The sequence below is a fragment of the Diadema antillarum genome, unplaced genomic scaffold (genome assembly GCF_040938485.1).
Source record: "Diadema antillarum isolate AM-2024a unplaced genomic scaffold, OU_Dant_1.0 seq00000041_RagTag, whole genome shotgun sequence".
NCBI lineage: Eukaryota > Metazoa > Echinodermata > Echinoidea > Diadematoida > Diadematidae > Diadema > Diadema antillarum.
This window is the reverse complement of record NW_027271153.1, coordinates 1,343,610-1,364,076: the sequence shown is the minus strand read 5'-3', so window position 1 is coordinate 1,364,076 and position 20,467 is coordinate 1,343,610. Positions and strand designations below refer to the sequence as shown.

General features: G+C 36.6%; 1 protein-coding gene across 1 annotated transcript in view; it reads left to right on the top strand.

Annotated features, from left to right (window-relative positions):
- The first annotated feature begins 7,815 nt into the window (after nt 1-7,815).
- The window catches only part of LOC139725432 (oxysterols receptor LXR-alpha-like), a 258,092-nt gene continuing 245,440 nt past the window's right edge, over nt 7,816-20,467 (top strand). Inside the window, exon 1 of the mRNA XM_071636507.1 lies at nt 7,816-8,062. Within this exon, the coding sequence (XP_071492608.1) occupies nt 8,017-8,062 (46 nt within the window). The 5' untranslated portion in view covers nt 7,816-8,016. The remainder of the gene's footprint in view (nt 8,063-20,467) is intronic.

The window sequence follows — 20,467 nt, the reverse complement described above, 5'->3', positions numbered from 1 at the left end:
CTTGTATGACCTTTAAAAGGAGTCCTCATACTGGTAAAAAGTACACACACAAGTATGCTCATTGTGCAGAAATATACCGCACATAAAAATTCATAGTATGACATTAAAGCTAATGGCTCCCAATATACACAGTGCAAGAAGCTTCAGTTCATAACATAAAAAGTACATTCTAACTTGATAGGAGCTCATCAAGAAAACACCAGTACCAATGACATTTATTGTACTGCAGAGTCGTGACATTTGTATAAAATACGACTACCTTTCCTTTCGAGTTATCTTATGTGGCCATGAGTGGAAGCACAGAAAGGAAGGAAGGAATGAAAAAGAAGAACTAATCACAAAAATGAAACTCTTTCTCAGTTTACAATGTAATGCTTTCTTCAGAACTTCATTCCACTTTATGAGCGTAGACTGTCCTCAACATGTAAGTGTATGGAGTGAATCAAGCAAGAGTTATTCCTATAAACTCCTTATTGATGTTTTCTGTTGTCATAAATGTATTGTAATTGGTAAAACTTCATTAAAATTTGGCTAATATTAGAAAAGCTATTGTATTCTAAAGTTTCATATGTTTTCAAACAAATGACTTATGCATATAACATGACTTATGCAAATAAAATGACTTGAAGGTACACTGTAGGCATCTTCAGATTGCAATTCTCCCTTTAACTCGCACACAAATACTTGTATGTGCTCCATTTTCTCTCTTGAAAGATATTCTCCAGGGAGAAATTACAACGTTTGCCTCATAACTATCTTACAATTGTAATCACTATCAGTGATGATTTTGTTTGTTGCTTGTTTGTGTTGTTGTTTTGCTTTAAGTTTGCTGCTGGGTATCCATGAGCTATTAAAAATCATTGATTACCAAGATGTTCCTGTGATAACACCTAGGAGACTTTTGTACATAATTTCTTAAGATCTCTTGCTTTATATAGCATGATAAGGAAACTCTTGTTTTGTTTGTTTGACTTCGGTTTTTTTTTTTTTCAATCAGAGCAAACTTGAAAACGAGTGTAATCGCCCTTTTTGAAGCATGGCGCTCAGAGGGGATGTCCTTTTTTTTTTACCCTGGGATGTGTGCAGTGTTTTTGTTTGCCAACCAAATCCATGTCATGCTGATTGGGAGCCGTTTTGAAGAGCCCCAGTCAGACTGTCTGTCCATCTGGTAATCGTCTAGCCGTAACACCTGTCTGCAGTCATTAGTCATAGCTACTGTCTCCGTTTCCCCCTCTTCGTCTTCTTCGGAACTCTTGCGATTATGGCTGCCTGCCTTCTCCTGTTTGTTTTGGAACTTCGGCTCAAGATTTCATGGTGTTTGTATGTGTGTGTGTCTGTGTTTGTGTGTGTGTCTGTGTGTGCGCATGCTGTTGCAGTGTGGATAGGAGAAAGGGGCTATTAGTCATGAATGAATCTGGTTTGTTTCTTATAAAGTAATTCGTTGAACAACTTGCTTAGCAGTTGATACTGTGATGCACTGTTGTTAAAGGAGAACTCGCCCAAATTAGAATTTGTTTCGAATGTAATCAGTGTTGAATAACTGTCATAGATCAGTTGAAACATTTTAAAGAGTTATTTAAATCATTAGAATTTGCTCTCCTGTTAGGGAAAAAAATGTAGCTTTTGTAGTTTAAAACACTTAAAGGTAAAACATAGTTATGGCACGCCTGCAGAACTGTCAAATTTCACTCCAATATGTACATGTAGGCCTATGCCTAAGAAATGTGTGGAATAACGCTGTAATAACAAGATATTCATTTCATCAAAATGAAGAAAATGCGAAATATTAACCAAAAAGGTGCGCCGCAGTCGCAGTCTCAGAACTTACCCAATTGGGGTCAGGCTCACTCAGACTTGGGGGACAACTCGGTGGCGGGGCCGAGTTGTCCCTCTGGATTGTACAGTGTTGTACTATGGGAGCGCTTCGCGTTCTGGCTGGTCGCAGTTATGGGCTGAGTTGATGCAATGCGCGCATCAAAGAACCTCTTTGGCGTGCATACAAAATGAATTTGCGCCTATGTATAAAATATGGTGATCACCAACTGCGTGTAAATTGTCTGAACTAGGGCCGAGTTGTTCCTGAGACCGAGTTAGCCTGGATCCTTCTGGAACAAAAGTCGGTACACCAACTTTTATTATTCTACACTTTTGATCTCAAAATACTCCAAAACAATTCATCATCCCAGCAAATCGTGTCAGCCAGGTAAGTTTCTTGGTAGACGCTTTTGATATATTGCAAGCATATATGAAGTGGTGCAAGAAAGGTTCTCAAACCCTTATCAAAACCATGTTTTCACTTTAACTTCTTATGTACAAGTGTACTTGTTTTTATTTCAAAAAACTAAAAAGACATTGAGTTGGCGTTTTTGTATACATAACGGGTCTAAAAGTCAAACTTGCACAAGTCCACATATTAGCCAAGTTGAAGGAAAATTCTACGTAGATGGATTAGAATGAACATGAAAATTCTGTTGTTTCAGTCAAAATTCAAGTAAGTGGAAGGTTTTTTCTGGCCCCTTTGGAGTTGACTTAGGTATAGATATCTATTGTGGTCATTTTTGGCATTCTTTTCAGCAAGTCTTGCAAATGTTAGTTTGTGCTATTTAGAATTTGTTTAAATTAATCATGTAGAAAATTCGGACTGTATTCTTGATGGAGGATACATTCCCACAACTCACGTTGTCATGCAGATTTTTTGCAAATTTGTGTACTCAGATTCTGCATGTTTTCTTCTGTGTGGCACATGAAAGCTAGACACTAGTTGAAAAAGTATCTACCCATGCTTTTTAAATAAGATACATTCATACTTGGGAAGAACGTGAGAAATTAATAGACTGCGCTCATACTTTGTGGCGAGCCTTACTGAGCTGTTGCCGTGGATTCTGTTGCCACGGATGTTTTGCAAAAGCGTGAAGATATGCCGTGACTGACAGACTGCTGTAATTGCTTGGGTGACAATGTGTGGAAAAACATAACATCAGCCACACATGAAGACATATGGGAAGCTGAAACAGCCTTATTCAGTTGTTTTTTTTCATTTAGAAAATTGCAAGTCTCACACTTCAGCAACATATTCTGCATATTACATGTGTGCAAGAAAATATTACCTTAAAAGTATGCTTTGTAGAGCTGTCAACCTGAAGTCTTAAGTATCACTGTCTTCTCAAAGTAATAAAGATCATTCCTTCACATTTTATACATTGAACTTTTGAATTATGAGGTTGCAGGTGAGTCTAAACTGCACTCAGATATAATACATTCATAGCCACAATGCCATTAAAAAAACAAAAGGTTTGTTCTTGGTTGGGGTGTGGCAAAATGACTCCCCAATGTGGCTCAGCCGCATGCTTAGCCAGGGCCTGACCCAGACCTACGTTGTAGAACAGTCACATTGATGACTTAATTATTCTTTGTGGATTTTTTGCTGGAATGTTAACATGACTTTCAGCTGTTCGGTCATTGTGTGTAATTATGTGTCTGAATATCTTTTGTCATATATATGAGGTTTTGGTGTTGAAGATGATACAGGTTGTATTCATGTGTATGTATATTCATCATATATTTTATAATACATGTGTACAAGGCATATATGAAAATAATTTTTAAAAACCTATATTCTCTGAGCTGACCTCCATGATGACTTTTTGAACTGTCATACCTTGTAATTGTGGCTGTACACTCAAAAGTGTGCCAACAGTTTGTTATCACCACAGATGATGTTTCAGAGTTTTTTCAGAGATAGGGTTTGTGGTGGTTCGGGATTGAAGCACCTTCTGGGCTTCTCACCCATGGGCTTGTTCTGTGGCGAGTGTTTGACGTGAGACCCAGGCTCGTCGTAGCACATGGTGTAACCAACACGGTGGCTGTGGCTTGACATTTGACCATGACCGAATTATAGGGCTCCCCGTCTCTGGTTGCCGGCTGGAATTACACAGCTTGGCATTGAACCAGACGTGCACTTGAGCTGCAGCAAATTGCTGGTATGCTAGTTGTGCCGTGTGTTCCCCCAGCTCGGGCGGGCTGGTTGAAAACACGAGATTAGAGAGGAAAACAAAAATGAGGCGCGCCGGTGCATTTGATACAGCAACAAATATGGCATGCATGTTTCATGTCGCGAAATGGAGACGGGCCTGGTTCGTGAGCTCACTCGACTGTCGAGCTCTTCTGATGCAATAACTGCTCCATTTACCAACGTAACAATGCCATTGCCATGTTTCATTGCTTGTCTAGCTGCTGGAATGTTTTGGTGATGAGAGACTCACTTTAGGGGAAAGATGGTGCGATTGTTGCTACAATAAACGGAGCCATGGGAAGAAAAGGGTGTAGTTTGAGGGAAATATTGTGTATCCAACTTGACAATTATAGCTGCTTGTGGATGTGCCAATGTGACAGAGTGGCTGGCTTTTGTTACATGAGGATGAAAATATAAAGTGTAGAGTAAATTCCATAGACATATTGCCAGATGTAATTTGCTTCTGCAAAACCCTCCCAACTTTTCATGAAATTAGCCTTGATAATATAATGATCTAAAGGATCACTGTGTTTAAAGGGACTGTACAGTACTGGTTGAGGTGGGGACTCATGTTTTGAACATTCTTAAGTGAAATAACGAGAAACCTCTTATGAAATATGAAAGAGCATGTAATTTTAAGAAGGATTCAACGTTTATTTGATGAAAATTGGTTTTCAAATGGCTGAGATATCCAAAAAAGTGACAATAATAAAAGGCGACAGGCCACAACTTTATTAGGATCTCTTTGTTTCACCTTGTTTTTGGATATCTCAGCCATTTCAAAACCAATTTTCATCAAATAAACTTTTGATACCCCTTAGAATTGCATGCTCTTTGACATCTCATAGAGTGGTTTCTGAATATCTCGCAAAACATTAAAAGCTAAATCCTCACCTCGACCAGAACTGTACACACCCTTTAACATGATATAAGGTATGATGCTTTAAGAAGTAAAAAGATGTAAAAAGATATTTTAAGTCTAATTACTATATAGTGCTTAATCAACCTGGTATAGTAAATTACATTTGTAACATTTCTGTTTTCTCGTTGGTTTGCCAGTTCTCACTTTCAGAGTTTTTTTTTTTTGTGTGCACTATTTTAGGAGGAGCCATCCAGATAGAATGTGGTGGAAGAATATCTCAATGCAACATACACTGTATGTATTTCTTTCTCCAAGTATAAATGTACAGTATTCATTTCATACTTTATAGTAGACAATAACATATATTGTCTCTTGAGAATGAGAAGGGCATTATTGCAATTTTTTTTTTTTTTTTGGGGGGGGCGCTCCCAGTTATTTGTATCATGTTGTAGAGTTTGATTTCTGCATTATAGTATCAATTTTAAATTATTTTCATATTCAGTAGAATGTTAAAAGTTAAAACCACAAGGGCACTATTTTACCATATATTAGGAGCAATGCTTATAAATCTATCCATTTTTTGTTTCTTGACAATTGATTGTTTACTTTTTTATTTACACTCAAATCTTACAATGCGATAGCGCCCTTCTGGTTCTCAGCTGACAATAGAGCCCTTTTTACAAAGTTTGTGTTTCTTAACCCAGTACTTTCTCTGACCCAGGACTATCGTTAATCCCGTACCAATTTTTTCAGCTTTTTACACTCGCCAATAAATCCCGTACTAAGCTCTTGTCCTGGGCTAAAGAGAAAACTGACCTTTTTACACTTGTATTTCTTAGTCCCGTACTTTCCAAACCACATAAATATTCATGATTACACTATGCACTGTACAAGTACACGCACGCAACGGCAGCACTTGATAACCTCGTTTCTGATTGGTCAGTGGGGGTCAGACTTCGTCTCCGTCGCTTAGCCCCAGATTATTTCTTCGTTCTGTTTACACTCGCTTGCTTGGCACCGCAATTGCGGGGTTAGCATTGCAATTGCGGTGCTAACCCTGCTATTTTGCAGGGCCAGATAGTACGGGATTATCGGTGGGGCTAGCCCACTTTGGCAAAAACAAGTGTAAACAGAAAGTGGGCTAAGGAAAGTCCGGTACCAACGGTGGGGCTAAGGCCCCCCCTTAGCCCCACCGTTGGTACGGGACTAAGCAAAAATTTGCAAGTGTAAAAAGCCCTTAGGTCTGTAGATGGAAATATGCTGGTAACTGTTGCAGTGAGAGAATCACTGGTAATAGAAAAAAACATAGAATTACAGAGTTGAGTTGTATTGAGTTTGAGTTTGAGTTTGATTTTATTTCATTTCTCCATGGTACGCTCACTTCAGCCAGTGGCTGCTCTTCTGTAAGTCTGTGATGTTAAAGAGATCATACAATTACATTAATCCAACATTTTGTGCGGAGTAAAGCAAACAGAAAAGCAAAATCAAAATATTCATAATGATATAACAGAAACAAAAAAATTAAACCATTTATGAATTGAATTTATTTCAACACAATCAGGAGGAAAAAAATATGATCTTAAAGTTCAGTGCAGCAGATTTCAATGTAATCCTGATGTAATCAACATGGATTTCATTTTTAGGAATAGAGAAAGAAGTGCTTTATGAAGGAGAAATATCACTTAATTCATGGATTGATAAGCAAAGTTTATTGCCTTTTTTTCGGGGGGGGGGGGGTTCGAATGGGCTACAGGTAACTATGGATTATGACATTCAGCAGAAATCACTCTACTAGATCCGGTGTATATTTCATGTCTTTAGATATCATATTCAGGCATGTTTTTGCAATTAGTTATTGCACACTTATCGAGTGTAATGCATACACGGGTGAACACCATGTTCACAGACATCTTTTTATGGAAACTTTCATTTCTTTTTTCCCATTCTTTTTTAATGTGTTTATGCTTGTGTACATTCTTACTTTCCCTTTTTTTTTTCTCCCTTCCAACATGCAATGCAACTCGCATCAGGCCCAGCACATATTGATTCACCTGGGGGTGTGTTTGCAAGAAACTTAATTTCAAACATCACATCCAATCATGGAGTGTGTTTGATGCGGAAACAGTGTACACTGCCACCTGACCAGATCCTTGGATCACGTTTTATTTCTCTTTTGTTTTGTTTGCATTTTCATTTGACAGGTTTTTTATTTATTTATTTATTTATTTATTAGCAGGGTAGCCCTGTCAGTTGGTTAACTGTTCAACCAAGGGGCCCTGCTCACATTTATGTACAGATAGAAATGTAATGAACATCAAAACAAAGTACAAACAATAAAGTAGCATACACTACAAATCAACCACAACTACTCCAAAAACAAACAAACAAACTCAAACACTACTAGGTTTTACCTTATTGGCTGCTAAATAGACATATATGGATGCTAAAAGTATAACATTATATGTTTATTTTTAGTTGGTGTATACACTTTTAAATGTGACTATACACATTGTATGACATGTACATTGTATGTGCGTGTGTATTTGTGTGTGTGTGCCTGTGTATGCTTCTGTATTTTGCTAGGCGTGTTCAAAGAGTGTGATATGATTTTCATGTCTGTTTGATAGTGATATTCCTGTTTTGTTGTTTTATGCACCTTCCACTGTAGAAGCCTATGTGGCAGAACCCAAATGAATGTATGCTGTGTAAACTGCATCTTACTTCTGTGTTTTGAAGTGCTGATCATTTTATAAGTCTGCAAGGTTCTTCTATGGTAGCCCTCTTTAAAAAAGAAAAATGTATGTAAATACAGTATCGCTATTTTATTAAAGCAAAAATGTGGTATTTAGTCATCTTTGTACTTTAATATTTTGTATTTTTTTTGTATTTTCGCCATTACTGTAGGTTCTTTATCGCTGTTTCATCTGTAAGAAGAGAGAGCTGAACAAGGGGCGACAGTCCTGCCGGCTCCTGTGCACCGATAGTGTGCTACGCCCGCCAAGATCAACGGTTTGATGTGACTTCACATTGGTTTTGCCGTCAGATTGTCTAGTAGTCCCAGTCTGGAGGAACTCCTGGATTGGGTCTCACTGTACCCTGCTTCCATTGCCGTCCTGCCTCCTCCCCTCCCCTGTTGCTCGTCATGTGCGATTCCACAATGTCATCCCTGGATTCTGCTGTGATGATGGGTAAGATATCAAGAGGAACTGGTGTGCCCCACTTTGCTAGTTGTCTTAGAAGTATTTATCTGTTTTCCTGGAATTATAGAAAAAAAATATTTCTAATTTTCTCTAGTATACAATATGCTGAAGTTGTAGCAGAGTTGAATTTTTACCTACTTCTGTACTCTAAAGTACAGTTTCACATGTATTATGACATGTCGGTGTGTATTTTCAGAGATCATTTTTTTTTTTCTCTTTTTTTTTGGTTAATGGCATTTGACATCCTTTTGGGGAAAAAGCTGAGGAAATCCTCGTTGTGTTACAGAGATTACATTGTTCCTGCTTGAAGCTCTGTGGGGAGTGATCGTGAAAAAGAGAGAGTGAAAAGAAAAGAAAAAGAAAGAATAGGAAAAAAAATTGGCTCGCAATGAATCACTCCTGTGTAAAGACTTCTTCATGCAATATGCAGGACAGTTTCAACGATCATATTTCATGCATGCACCTTCAAGTGGCCATCATTCAAAGTACTACATACGAGCTGACATACTCATGAATGATGGAACCTGAATGTGGAGATTAAAGGAGAACGAGACCTGAATCGAAATCAAGCAAGTTAAAAAGCAGGAAAACTACGAGATCAATGTATCCAAGAAAATTGATTGATAATATGAACTGAGCAGGGGGGCATTTCATCAACGAGTTCGTCGGAGTTTTCACCGACAAATTTGCTATCAGCCAATCAGACGCAAGGATTTCATTAGCTTTAAGCAGTTGTCAGTGTAAATCCTTGCGTCTGATTGGCTGATAGCAAATTTGTTGGTGAAAACCTCCGACGAACTCGTTGATGAAACGCCCCCCAGCTGGTATCAGGAAAGTCACGGTCATTGAAAAATGCATGGTGTGTCTTGTTCATAATCATTACTGCTGCTACTCAACTGATTTCACAGTATCTCCAATGACACAGAGCAATATGTATTGTGGACATACTGTGTAATGGGTAAAGACATTTCCCTGATATTGAATTTGACATTAACCCATAAGAATCTTAAATGCCTGGGAACACCCGAAACCACCCGAAACCACCTGAAACCACCTGAAACCGCCTGCCTTATTACTCCCTAAACCGCCATTCCATTTTTGAATAGTTTTATGCTTTATAATGTTTTTGTTTTCATATGGAATATGTAGTTATGTAATTTGAAAGAAGTCAAAGGTCGACAAAAGTATGTCTAAATTATTTCCGTGATACACCATTCTCTTGGTAAAGTCATAATAGGCTTTTAAATAAACATACCTTACAATAGACAAAAAAAACAGCAACAACATACAGTGAGCTATTTTACATCATTTAGAAAATTGTCAAAATGAGAGCAATATTGCGGTACCTTTCATGGAATCATGGGCCATTACGTACGGAATCTTCAGTTGCTAAAGGGTTAACATGCGGCAGACTTGGTCTTTTTGTTTATCAAACAACAAAGACTACTGTGCAAGTGATATCTCGATCACCTGATCTTAAATGCTATGAGGATACAGGAGTACCATATGAGATTTATGCAAGTTGATATTCAAGTAGTCATTATACCTCATTTGATGAATCCTTGATTCTGATTCGTTGAAATTGGGCGCTTTCAAACAGTTGCCTTCAGCCCCATAGTACCGAATTGCCCTCTTGTGTTATAGCTTTTACGTATATACATGCGCTGTAAACCCTTGGTTTCTACAGTGTGAGAGGGGACTCTTTTCTGACACGATTGCCATTCAAACCGCAGGGCGATGATATCAGCAGTGCCCCACAATACAGACATTATCTGTTTTATAGCTGTCTTTGTGATATCTTGTACAGTTTTATTCAGATTTTGCCCCTTTTACCCGTCCCTTTGTCTCAGTGCTTTACTCAAGCAGCTTTCCCCAAAGGGAATAATGTTCCCCTTTAGAAAGTACACTTTCATATGTACACATACTTATGGACTGAGTTAATGCAATGATATCCATAGAACACATTAGTGAAAGTTTGAGGAAAATCAGACAATTGGTTCAGAAGTTATGAATTTTTAATATTTCTGCGCTGTCACTGCTGGATGAGAACACTGCTACAGTGTATGATGTCATATGCATAGAATGATATGAGGAAAATATAAAGAGAATTCTACAAACTTTGATTTTTTTGTGTGCAAAAAGTCGCATGTTAACGGTGGTATTAATTCTCTCAATTCATGCGTATATTAACGTGAACTTGTCCTTTAAGGTCTTTACTAAGGGATATTATTTCTCTAACCCTAACTCACAGGCTTTTATATGGTTTCTTTTATCACATGCTCATGAAACAAAATAAATGATATGCATGTAGTTTTCTAGGTATTTTTCAGATTTCCTCTCCCTTCAATTTTCCTGTGAGATATTTACAAAGAAATTGATATTGTATCTGAAAATTTTGTCAAATGAATTATATCTGCCACAATATTTAAACCTAGATTTTTGTGATTTATCACCCAACTTCAAAGTATGACACCTCAACATAACAACATTATTTACATTTTATGTTTCTTGTAGACATCCATAATATTCATTCAAAAACAACTCAGTATGCACAGAAGAGTTCTTTTGTCATTTTCTATTTTCTACATTAATGAATAAGATATATTTGTGACAGGATTAGCAGACCAAATTGTTTAGATTTTAATCAGAAAAATATGCATCATTAGCAGTAAAACTAAGAATAAAGCAAATGAAGTTTGTCAAGAAAAAAATACACTACTTGAGCATGATATGCTGATCCTAACATACACTTGTATTTAGACTTCCGTGGATACTCCTAAAAATTTTAGATCTTGAAAAGTTGCTTGAATTCTGTTTATCAGAGGATTATTCAGAAACTTGTACAGCTATGTATTTTATCAACATTTTGTCTGTATGTCATTTCTTTATTAACTGGAGTTGACCATTTAATTAGTACCAGAATGTTGTTATATAAACTGTGAAGGTAGCTCTCTAAAAGAGTATCATCTTTCTAGTTGAATCTATGCCGTTGGCTTTTGAATGTATGTATGATTTCATAAGATACCAGGTAAAAATAAGATATTTAATGTATGACATTCCCATGACTTGTTAAGTTACACTATATTTGTCATGACAAAATTATGCAGGCATCATCTTCTTGTGATTAAAAACAAAACAAATAAAATATTTGATTGCATAGTTACATGTGTCTGTGTACATTTGCAGTTAAATTACATCAGATTGCAGGTTTCATAAAGACTTACAATAACAGCAAAGTATTAATGGCAGTAAGCCGCCTTGTGCAAATAAACAATATGAGGACTGTGTCAGGAAAAATTGACATGTAGGAGCTGTACAAGATGACTGAAACAACATGTCAGAAACATATAAAAATATGAGACCTTGGATTGTCATGTTCTGTTAGCTTAAAACTTCTCCCATTTTATTTGCCACACCAGAGAAATTGTACTGATTGTAATGAATATGAACACTTCATAAAATGATTTTGTTGGAGAATGTCTGATATTGAACACATGGCCTTGTGATTAATGCTGAGACTGAGAGTAGTCTACACTTTAAATGTGGGTTACCATTTGTATGAGCAGCATGTTAGACACATGCATTAGAGCTGTAAAAGAGAGGAAAGAGAATACAAATGCGAATTGAAAAAAAAAAGAAGGAAAAATTTGGGAATGACATTTAAAATAATTTTAAGAAGGAAATTTACATACACATTGTAGCAGGTATGTCTGACTGAGATATGTTCATGCTCTATACATGCGTAGGAGGCTCATGTGGTTTGCCTAATAGGACAGAATTGTACTGTGGTGTGTTATAATGTCTGATCATGTGTGAAATGCATCTTGGCAGCTTCTACTTTTTCACGAGCTGTTATCCGCTAATGCTCTTGACAATTTTGTGCTTCTAAATGTTTGATTAATGCAAAGGAGATCTACACATTTTTATTATTTATTCTTGCTGTTGATTTCAATGCATGGTGATTGATTATCCACACTTGGCTGCTTTACAGGCTGTGCAATATTAATGGAAACTCTAATTTCTCTAAACTATACAGCTCATGACAATGTGTACTGTGTCTGCCCCAAGTAAAAGTAAAGTGAATGAATTGTTAGGCCTATGTTTGCCATGATGTTCATGTTGATTTTGTTTTGTAGCTAGAAAAAAATTGCAGCAAAACACCTATATTCTACCCATTTAGATGTTATTTAGAGTAAGGCCTTAGGTGCCTGTGGCAGTTTATTTTCAGAAATATACTGAATTACTCAGGCAATTATACCTGTCATCAAGTTAGCGAGAGATATTCTGATGCAGTGTATGATTATTGGTATTTGAATCAGTTTTTTCTTGTCTTTTATTCTTTAAGCTATTCTTCAGCTGTGGTGTATTGCTATTCATCCAAATTGACTTTGTCTTTTTGATACTTTGCTTTTCAAGGTTTTGTATGAAGGAAAATGGAGGGATTACTGTTGATATCCAGATGTCTGTTATTCTAAAGTCAAGTAGCCATCTGAGTGCAGTAAGTTCCTGGATATATAATACTCACTGATGTCAGAGGTTGTATTCAGTCATTCTTCAAGTCAATAATGGGTGTCCCAGTTTTAGAGAATATCAAGTCCCATCTGAAGGAGAAACAAATGAAATCTTATCCCCACCGTGACCCACATTCCTCCTTACAGTCATGCTGCTTTAGAGTGTAGTCAAATGTCAGGGTAGTGGTCAGAGGCATGGCGTAGTCAAAATAGACATCATTGAAGATGGATATGGGCCTTACAGCCTCCCCCCTTCCCAAAAGAAGAAGGAGAAGAAGAAAAAGAACAAAAAAGGAGAGTCACAGATGTGTTCATAGTACTCATAGTGACTGGTCAAAAGTTATAAATAATTTTGTTTTTGTTTTTGTTTTTCTAGGAACTGATCGCCATGTGTTTCTGCACGTGAGGGTAGGAATGCAATCATCCTGGTCACATTTATATGAAATTATGTTGTGCTCATGAATTTCCCACATGAGTTATTCACAGAGATACATATGCTCTTGGCCGTTTTCCTATCAATCAATAAAGTTTCTATGTCATTTCCAGATAGGAATGCATTCAGAGAAACTAATTGCAGGGAGCTGTGATGACACGACCCATTTGACATGATTGCAAATAGAAAGTGAAGACTTAATTTGATTTTGATGCATGTGATATAATGAATGGCACAATACAAGATGTATGTGCACATGCAGAGAAGTGATTTTGCATGTTAAATTTTGAATGTGTGGGAGGTTGGAATGTGTTATGCTCATATTATGGGGAAAAAAATGTGTGAAGTTCAGTGGAAGTTTGTTCACAATTTGCTGGTGCATCCTCCTCTTTCTGTTCACACGTGGAATCAATGGTTAGGGGACTGCCCTAGGCAGTAGTGTGAGACCTATAAATTTTGTAATGAATGAAATGTGGCTGTGGCTGCTACAGCCCCTGGGACGTGTGAAGAGTTTAAATGCAAAAAGCGATATAACCGTTTTTATCAACTTGAGATACAATATTTTAAATTGAATCTGTTGAAGAGCAAAGTAAAGGATTAAAATGTATGTGATAGTTTTGATGATATCTTCACACAAATATTTTGTGTAATATAATGAGTGCAGTATCATTGTAAAGATTTCATTTTCCTCTATTTGATGTTGACCTTACTTTATAAAAAAAAAAAAAAAAAAGCTTTGAAAATGGCATTTATTTGTTTGTGCCTTCAGCTCAAACACTTCATGTTTATACAATGCACTTTCACACACCCTGGCAAAAAGGGCAGACAGTCAACACATGGTGCTTTTATTTTTTGTTGTATAGATGATTTTAATAAAACTATTGTTCACATTTTGTAGTATATGCTTAACATTGATTATACTGATTAACATTCTTACATTAGTTGTTTCTATCCCTAACTCACATTTTAGAACTACTTTGAAGCACTAAAGCTGTTTTTTTTTCATCTACAAATGGTAAATAGTTACTTTAAATTTCTCTCAACTCATTCCCCCTACAAGCCTACCATTTTGCTTTTTCAATACCCAAGAATTGTTTCTTTGAAAACAAAAAAAGTTATATGTGCAACATATATATGTACTTTCGTTCAACTTTTACTTCCTTCCAAAATGTATTGGATATCATAAAAAAAAGAAAAAGAAAACAGAAAACTGGATTATACCCTTGCCCACTTCTGTTTCATCAGACATCCGCTATGAAAAAAAAAGAAGAAAAGATAAACCACAGCAAAAACAAGAAAAGTACAAATCCATGAAGGGAGTGGGTGTGAGCTCTTCATTGCAGCAGTAGGTATAGTGACCGAAAATGCATCAAATTCAAGGTCAAAAATTTTCAATTTGTCTTTGAGTGTAGGAATTCCATTCATACAAGATCTAAACCAGACAAGAGCTGGCTGAAAACATGGCCTTGATGTATCGAATGCAGACATGCAGATAAATATATATGTATTTAGAGTGAAAACACTTTTGAAACGAAACTGCAACCCAATCTGACCACTAACCGAATATGTAGAATTGTTGAAAATGATGTAGGCCTACTTTGCAAATTTGTGATGAATATAAAATATGACATTGATTTGATTTGATTTCTGAGTTTCTTTTTCATGCATAAATGTGATACAAAGTCAGGTGAACTAACCACTTGAGCACAGCATAATTTGAATCCGACAGTTAAAACAGATAAATGATTAATTCAAATGTCCAACATTTCTTTCTAACACAATGCAAAATGAAAACAAACAGGCTTTATTTTATGCATATACATTCAGCAAAAAAAGAAAGTAAATGCTTTTTCAAGTTTGGATTTCTCATAGAATATTTGGCTGAAAGCTAATGTATTATATACCGTATTGAAGGTAATTTGATTGGCTATCAACCTGATAGGTCAACAAAAAGGGAAACTTAACGCATGAGTGAACATCATTGTTTTTCTCTTTCAGGGCACAAAAGTAAAAATTGCAAAACTGAACAAGCTGTCATTCATGCGTATGTGCTCTTCCATAGAACAATAAGAACAAACAAAAATTTTCACACAAAAAGAAACATGAATTAAGTTGCAAAAACAAACCTTTGATATCTATGATATCTTTAAAGCCTAAAAGACCAATGAAGGCTAAAAATAATGGAGGAAAATAAAGCATTTTATGTCAAATCTAAATTTAAATGAAATAAGAAAAGAAGTAATAACAAAAATGGTATAAATTTGAGCTTTTTTTTTCAAATTAGGAAATTGTAAATAGTGTTTGGTTCTTGAAATTGTCACATGGATTTTAAATCACTAATTTAAAAGAAATGAATAAAGAAATTCTGCTCATTTAACCATCTTTATGCTTTTTATTCCCTATGTCATTTGAAATTTGACTTGACAGAAAATTCTTATTTTCCCCTTTAGTTTCCCACTTTGATTTTCTTAGAGGTAATAAAGAGATAAAGAGAACAAAAACTTATTTTTCCTATTTCATTCATGTCTCTCATTGTGTTAAACTGGTCTTTTGTAGTCAGTGTTATCGTGTCAATTTTTGCAATTTTACATTTTGTGCCTTGGAAGACAAAAACGAATGTGCTCACTCATGCATAAAGTTTTCTTTTTTATGAACGTATGAGCTTAATAGCCAATTAAATTACCTTTGATATGGTATATAATACAATAATACATTGATTTTCATAAAAATCTTCTATGAAAAATATGACCTCGAAAAAGCATTTACTTTTTTTTTTTTGCTGAGTGTATTTATGCACACATAAACACATTGTCTCTGTTAGGTGCAAAATTCCTAATATATGGAAAGACAGAAAGAAATGCACAGTACCTTGTGGCCCAACAGCACGCTGGCAAAATTGTACGTCAGATGTCACTGTCATAGGAGGAATTTGGAAAAAGGGGTTGGATGGAGGGAATTTGCAAACTTTCTTTGCACTTGCTCAAATCTGTATTTCAATTTTATAAAAGGCAGAATCATCTCCTTTACACAGAATGAAATAGTTTCCAGATTATTAATGGAAGTATTGATGAATGAGAAAAGTCTAACTTGACAGGGTGGCTTGTATATGTGGCATTTATTTGTGGTTATTACACTCCTACCAAAATAAATCATCCCACCCTGTCTGCCAATAACACTTTGGCCCTCCTCAGATCAATACACGAAGAGCAATTCATCAAATGTAATGCTATTTGGCCTGCCACCATGTGGCTTCATGTTCCCATCGCAATTATAATGTTCTTGTTACTCCACCAGTGTGTGGCGCTTAATTGCATACCCTGCCCTCTAGGGCCATTTGCAGAAAGTGCAGGCTCGCCTGTGGATTACATCAGCTTGTAGCAACCCAGAAGAGACATATAAAGAGAGAGAGAGACAGAGAAAGAGAGGGAAAGTTAGCTCCTTTTAGATAGAAAGAAAAAGAGTGGGAAAAAAATTGATGTGAGTAGCTGCAATTATTCAAGTGTGGGACAGAGTATCAGGAGTGTGTCCGTGTTACAAGGTCAGTGCAACTGACACCTGCGTACTTTCGAAATCAGTTTTTGTTGAGGAACTCTCGAAAGGTATTAGCACTCTTTCACCGGGGGTTTTGCAATGAAATTCCACCTGAAGTTGGCATCAGTGAAGTTTTGCATAGGATTTTTTGAGCACTCTGTGGTGGGTCGATGAAAAATAAAAACATTCCTTGTTTTTGTTCAGCATTATTGAAACAAGAGCAAGGCATTATCTGTGAAGTCATCAGAGTCACAATCTTACATTAAGAAGGATAGTTATAATGAGTGAATAATAGGCCCTATATGGTATGCGAGCGAATAGAATTTTGACGAGTGAACAAGTTTGGGACCTTAAGTTCAGTGTGTATAGGCCTACATTTAGGGCCTATGTCCAACTTTTTTCTTATAAATGAGAAAATACGGCTAGTTGCACATCATGGTTTTGAAAATATTCTTCTTCTTTTTTTGAGGGGGGGGGGGATAGGGTATACCATGCAATCTACAAAAATGTAGATATTTGGTCAGAACAAATTTCAGCCAATTTTGATTTCATGTAACCAGAATTACGATGTGTCAACCTACACTTGTGTTGATGTTTGTTCCTGTATCTCAATGCACAGAAGAAGAGGTGAAAGTCAGTGACTTAGAGGGGGGGGGGGGGGGGGGCAGGGGAGATGGGTCCTTCATGGCAAAATATGTTACACTTACATTGACAGAAGTTGCTGGAGGCGATGTGAGAGTGGAATGTCATGGGGTGGCCCATGAGCATCAGAAGTGATGCCCTGAAATTCTAGGATGTTCTTGTCAAATTCAGTCACCCCAATGACCCCGTGAGAAGTTGTCATGATCTTGTTTAATGTGAACCTAACAGATCCTGGCAGTCTGTTGCACTTTTCAACTGGGATCTGAGAAAAGAGCGAGACGGAGGGGAGGAAGGCGGCCAAAAGAAGAAGAAGAAGAAGAAGAAAAGCAACAGCAAAAAATGCTTCAAGCAGTGACTGGCCAGAAATGCAAATAAAACATGTAAATAAATAAAATGGTTCATATCTAATGCAGACTTTCTGAATTGAGTCCAAAGGCATAGGATGCTACAGGAAATCTGGAGTGCCCAAATCGCCCAATGCTAACCTCCATTTGAAGCCGAGCTTGTGTCATCGGATACCGCATGACCTTTGTATCTAGGTTATTAGTTATCCCTCAGTGTATTTTCTTTTCTTTTCTTTTTTTATTTTAAGGAGAAAGGGTTATTAAGAGTTGTGGTCATATTCTGGAAAGATCACAGTCCAGCTTGTTGATGTGATGACAGCACCTTCTTTGGTAAGCTTTGAACTCTTCATGGGACAGACGTCAGAAGCATCAGGATGGAACGCTCATCACGAAAATGCTGATTTGATTTCTGAGCTCATCCGGCAAATAAGGTGTGATCAGGCCGATACTGCTGAAGAATTGTGCCCCCATCCATATGCGCTCTTTGGTGCTCTGCGTGACTTCTTTTTTTGTGTGTGTCATCCTTTCATGATTTTAGAATTTTTGTATGACAGTCACTTTTTCACCCACTTTTCCTAGATAAGTTTTATTTCATTTAATGAAGCAGGATCAGTATGGAATTTAGAAGTTTAGTGCATAATTGCAACATTGGAAATGATCCCAATTCACTGAAATTTGCTGAAATAAATTTCTTCAAAATTTTATGAAATGATCTATGATTTTCATTTTTTTCTTACATTAATAGTGTTAATTCAAATTATTTCATATGTTGGGCCTAGTCATGTAAGTTTACTCACTTTTTCAACATTCTTCTTCATGATTATTTTTCTTTAGAATAAAGCAAAATAGAAAGATTTCTGTGCTTACATATTGTTAACCAATTTCTGACTTTCTTTGTTATATCACATTATATCACTTCTATGAAAGTTTTTGAGTGTTACTCCCATCACCAACAGCGCTTGTATAGAGACAATGATGAAGAATTTATTTTATTCAAGATTGTGTTTTCCTGCAAGAATTTAACTGAAACACGTGTAGGCTTATGGTAGGAACTATTTGCCTCAGGCCCCTAAATCTGTATTTCTTTTTTTCTTGTATAATCAAGACATCTGTATGATTGAATAAAGATTCAGATTTAATAGCTACTTATACATTTGCAGTGAAAATTATGCTGTCTGTCAATGTCCCCCTTTGTAGTCTTTACTCCAGCTAATCCATGGTTTACCTTCTGTGCCAATGTTGACATCCACTAATATGCTGTTTGTGGCCATTTGGTGCCAATTTCCTTTCCTGAAGCTATCTATTACTGAAAATTGATCTTTTGATTCTCGCTAATCCCTATTGTATGGCAGTAGTCATCACGTTGGGACTCTCACATAGTTTTACAAGACCTTGAAACTGGCTTGTTGAATTTAGATTGCAGCCAAGTTTAAGGGGGAATCCACCAAATTCTTCTCGTTGCAAAGCATTTATAATATATCTGTAGAGAGACAAATGAAATTTGAAATGTTAATAAATTTGCAAGCTATGACTTTATGGTGGAATATATTGTCTATAATATACACAATATACATAAACAGTACTGTGGGGGGGGGGGGGTGATTAGATAAGGGGACAGCAGAACTGGGCATTAATGAGGTTTAGGAAGGGATCTGCCGTGTGGGAGAAGTACATCGATCCTCACACCCTGCCCGCTAACATTGACACGAACCGCCATGCTCTTCAATTACCAACCTTCTCAGTCGCTTAACAAGAGAACATCACTGTGACAGCTCCCTTCCGCCGATCCAAGCCGAACGGCCGCGGTCAATTATCCTCAGCAGTGCAGAGGAGTGTGCCGACATTTATACCATCTGCATTTTTTTGTTGTTGCCAAGTTCTTGATGGTATCTTACTCCCGTTTCACCCTCCCCCTCCCTCCATTGTCAAAATGTGGGATAGGAGTCTTTGTCTAAACAAATTGTGGCATTCTAGAAAAATATTTTGAAAAAGATACAAAAACATACATAATGAGATAATTGAGATGAAGACTCGATTCCTGCTACGTATAAAGGGCTTACTAATTGTCAGTCAAAGATTAGTTGTCAGTTGAGTTAAATCAAGTAGAGGTGAAAACGTGCTTATTTTCTATCAAAGGCAATCCCATGGGAAGAGAGTCTAGCCTTGAAATTGATGATGGGGTCGTAGTTATTACTTCAGAATGATGTTCATTTTTGAAGTAGCTAGTTGGCCAAAAGTTAGTAATTGTAAGATTTGTGATCATGTAATGGTCTGTGAAATGGGCTGGTTTGGACCTTCATGTCCTATTATTGGTAAACCAAGAAGCAGTAACGTTAGATGTCCCTTTTGTATTCAACAGTTCTTTTGTTTTGTGTTGTTTTGTCTTTTTGTCTGTATGCCATGGAAAAATTCTGACATATTTGCACTTCTTTTATAAGATGCCCTTACTTTCAAATTTAGGTTTCAAATGAATGATTTAGTTTCTGAAGCAAAACTTAATTAGTGAACCATGACATTAATTAAGAATCTTCACTTTTATGCTGATTTCAAGAATTACTTTAATTTATTTGTCTGTACGTCTGCACTGCATTTTGTCCAGTCTGACAGCTTCTGTCTAGTGCATCTTTTAAAAAAAAAAACCAAAAGTTTGTAGAAATAGTGCAAATACATACAAGTTTTTGTTGTTGTACATGTCTATAGCAGTTTGTGCACCATGTGTATAAGTCAATTCAACGTCTAATTATATTAATTAGTCCTTAATTGCCATGAAGGAGTGATGCTGTGATGAGACTGACCTAATTACTCTGGCGCTCTGCTGTAAGGTCGTATGGGCCAGTTTTGCGAGTCGTTTGTGACATGCAGGCTCCATTTTCTCATCACGGCGCATAGACCGAACACCTAATGAAGGTCGTGTTGAGGGAAAGGGGTTGGG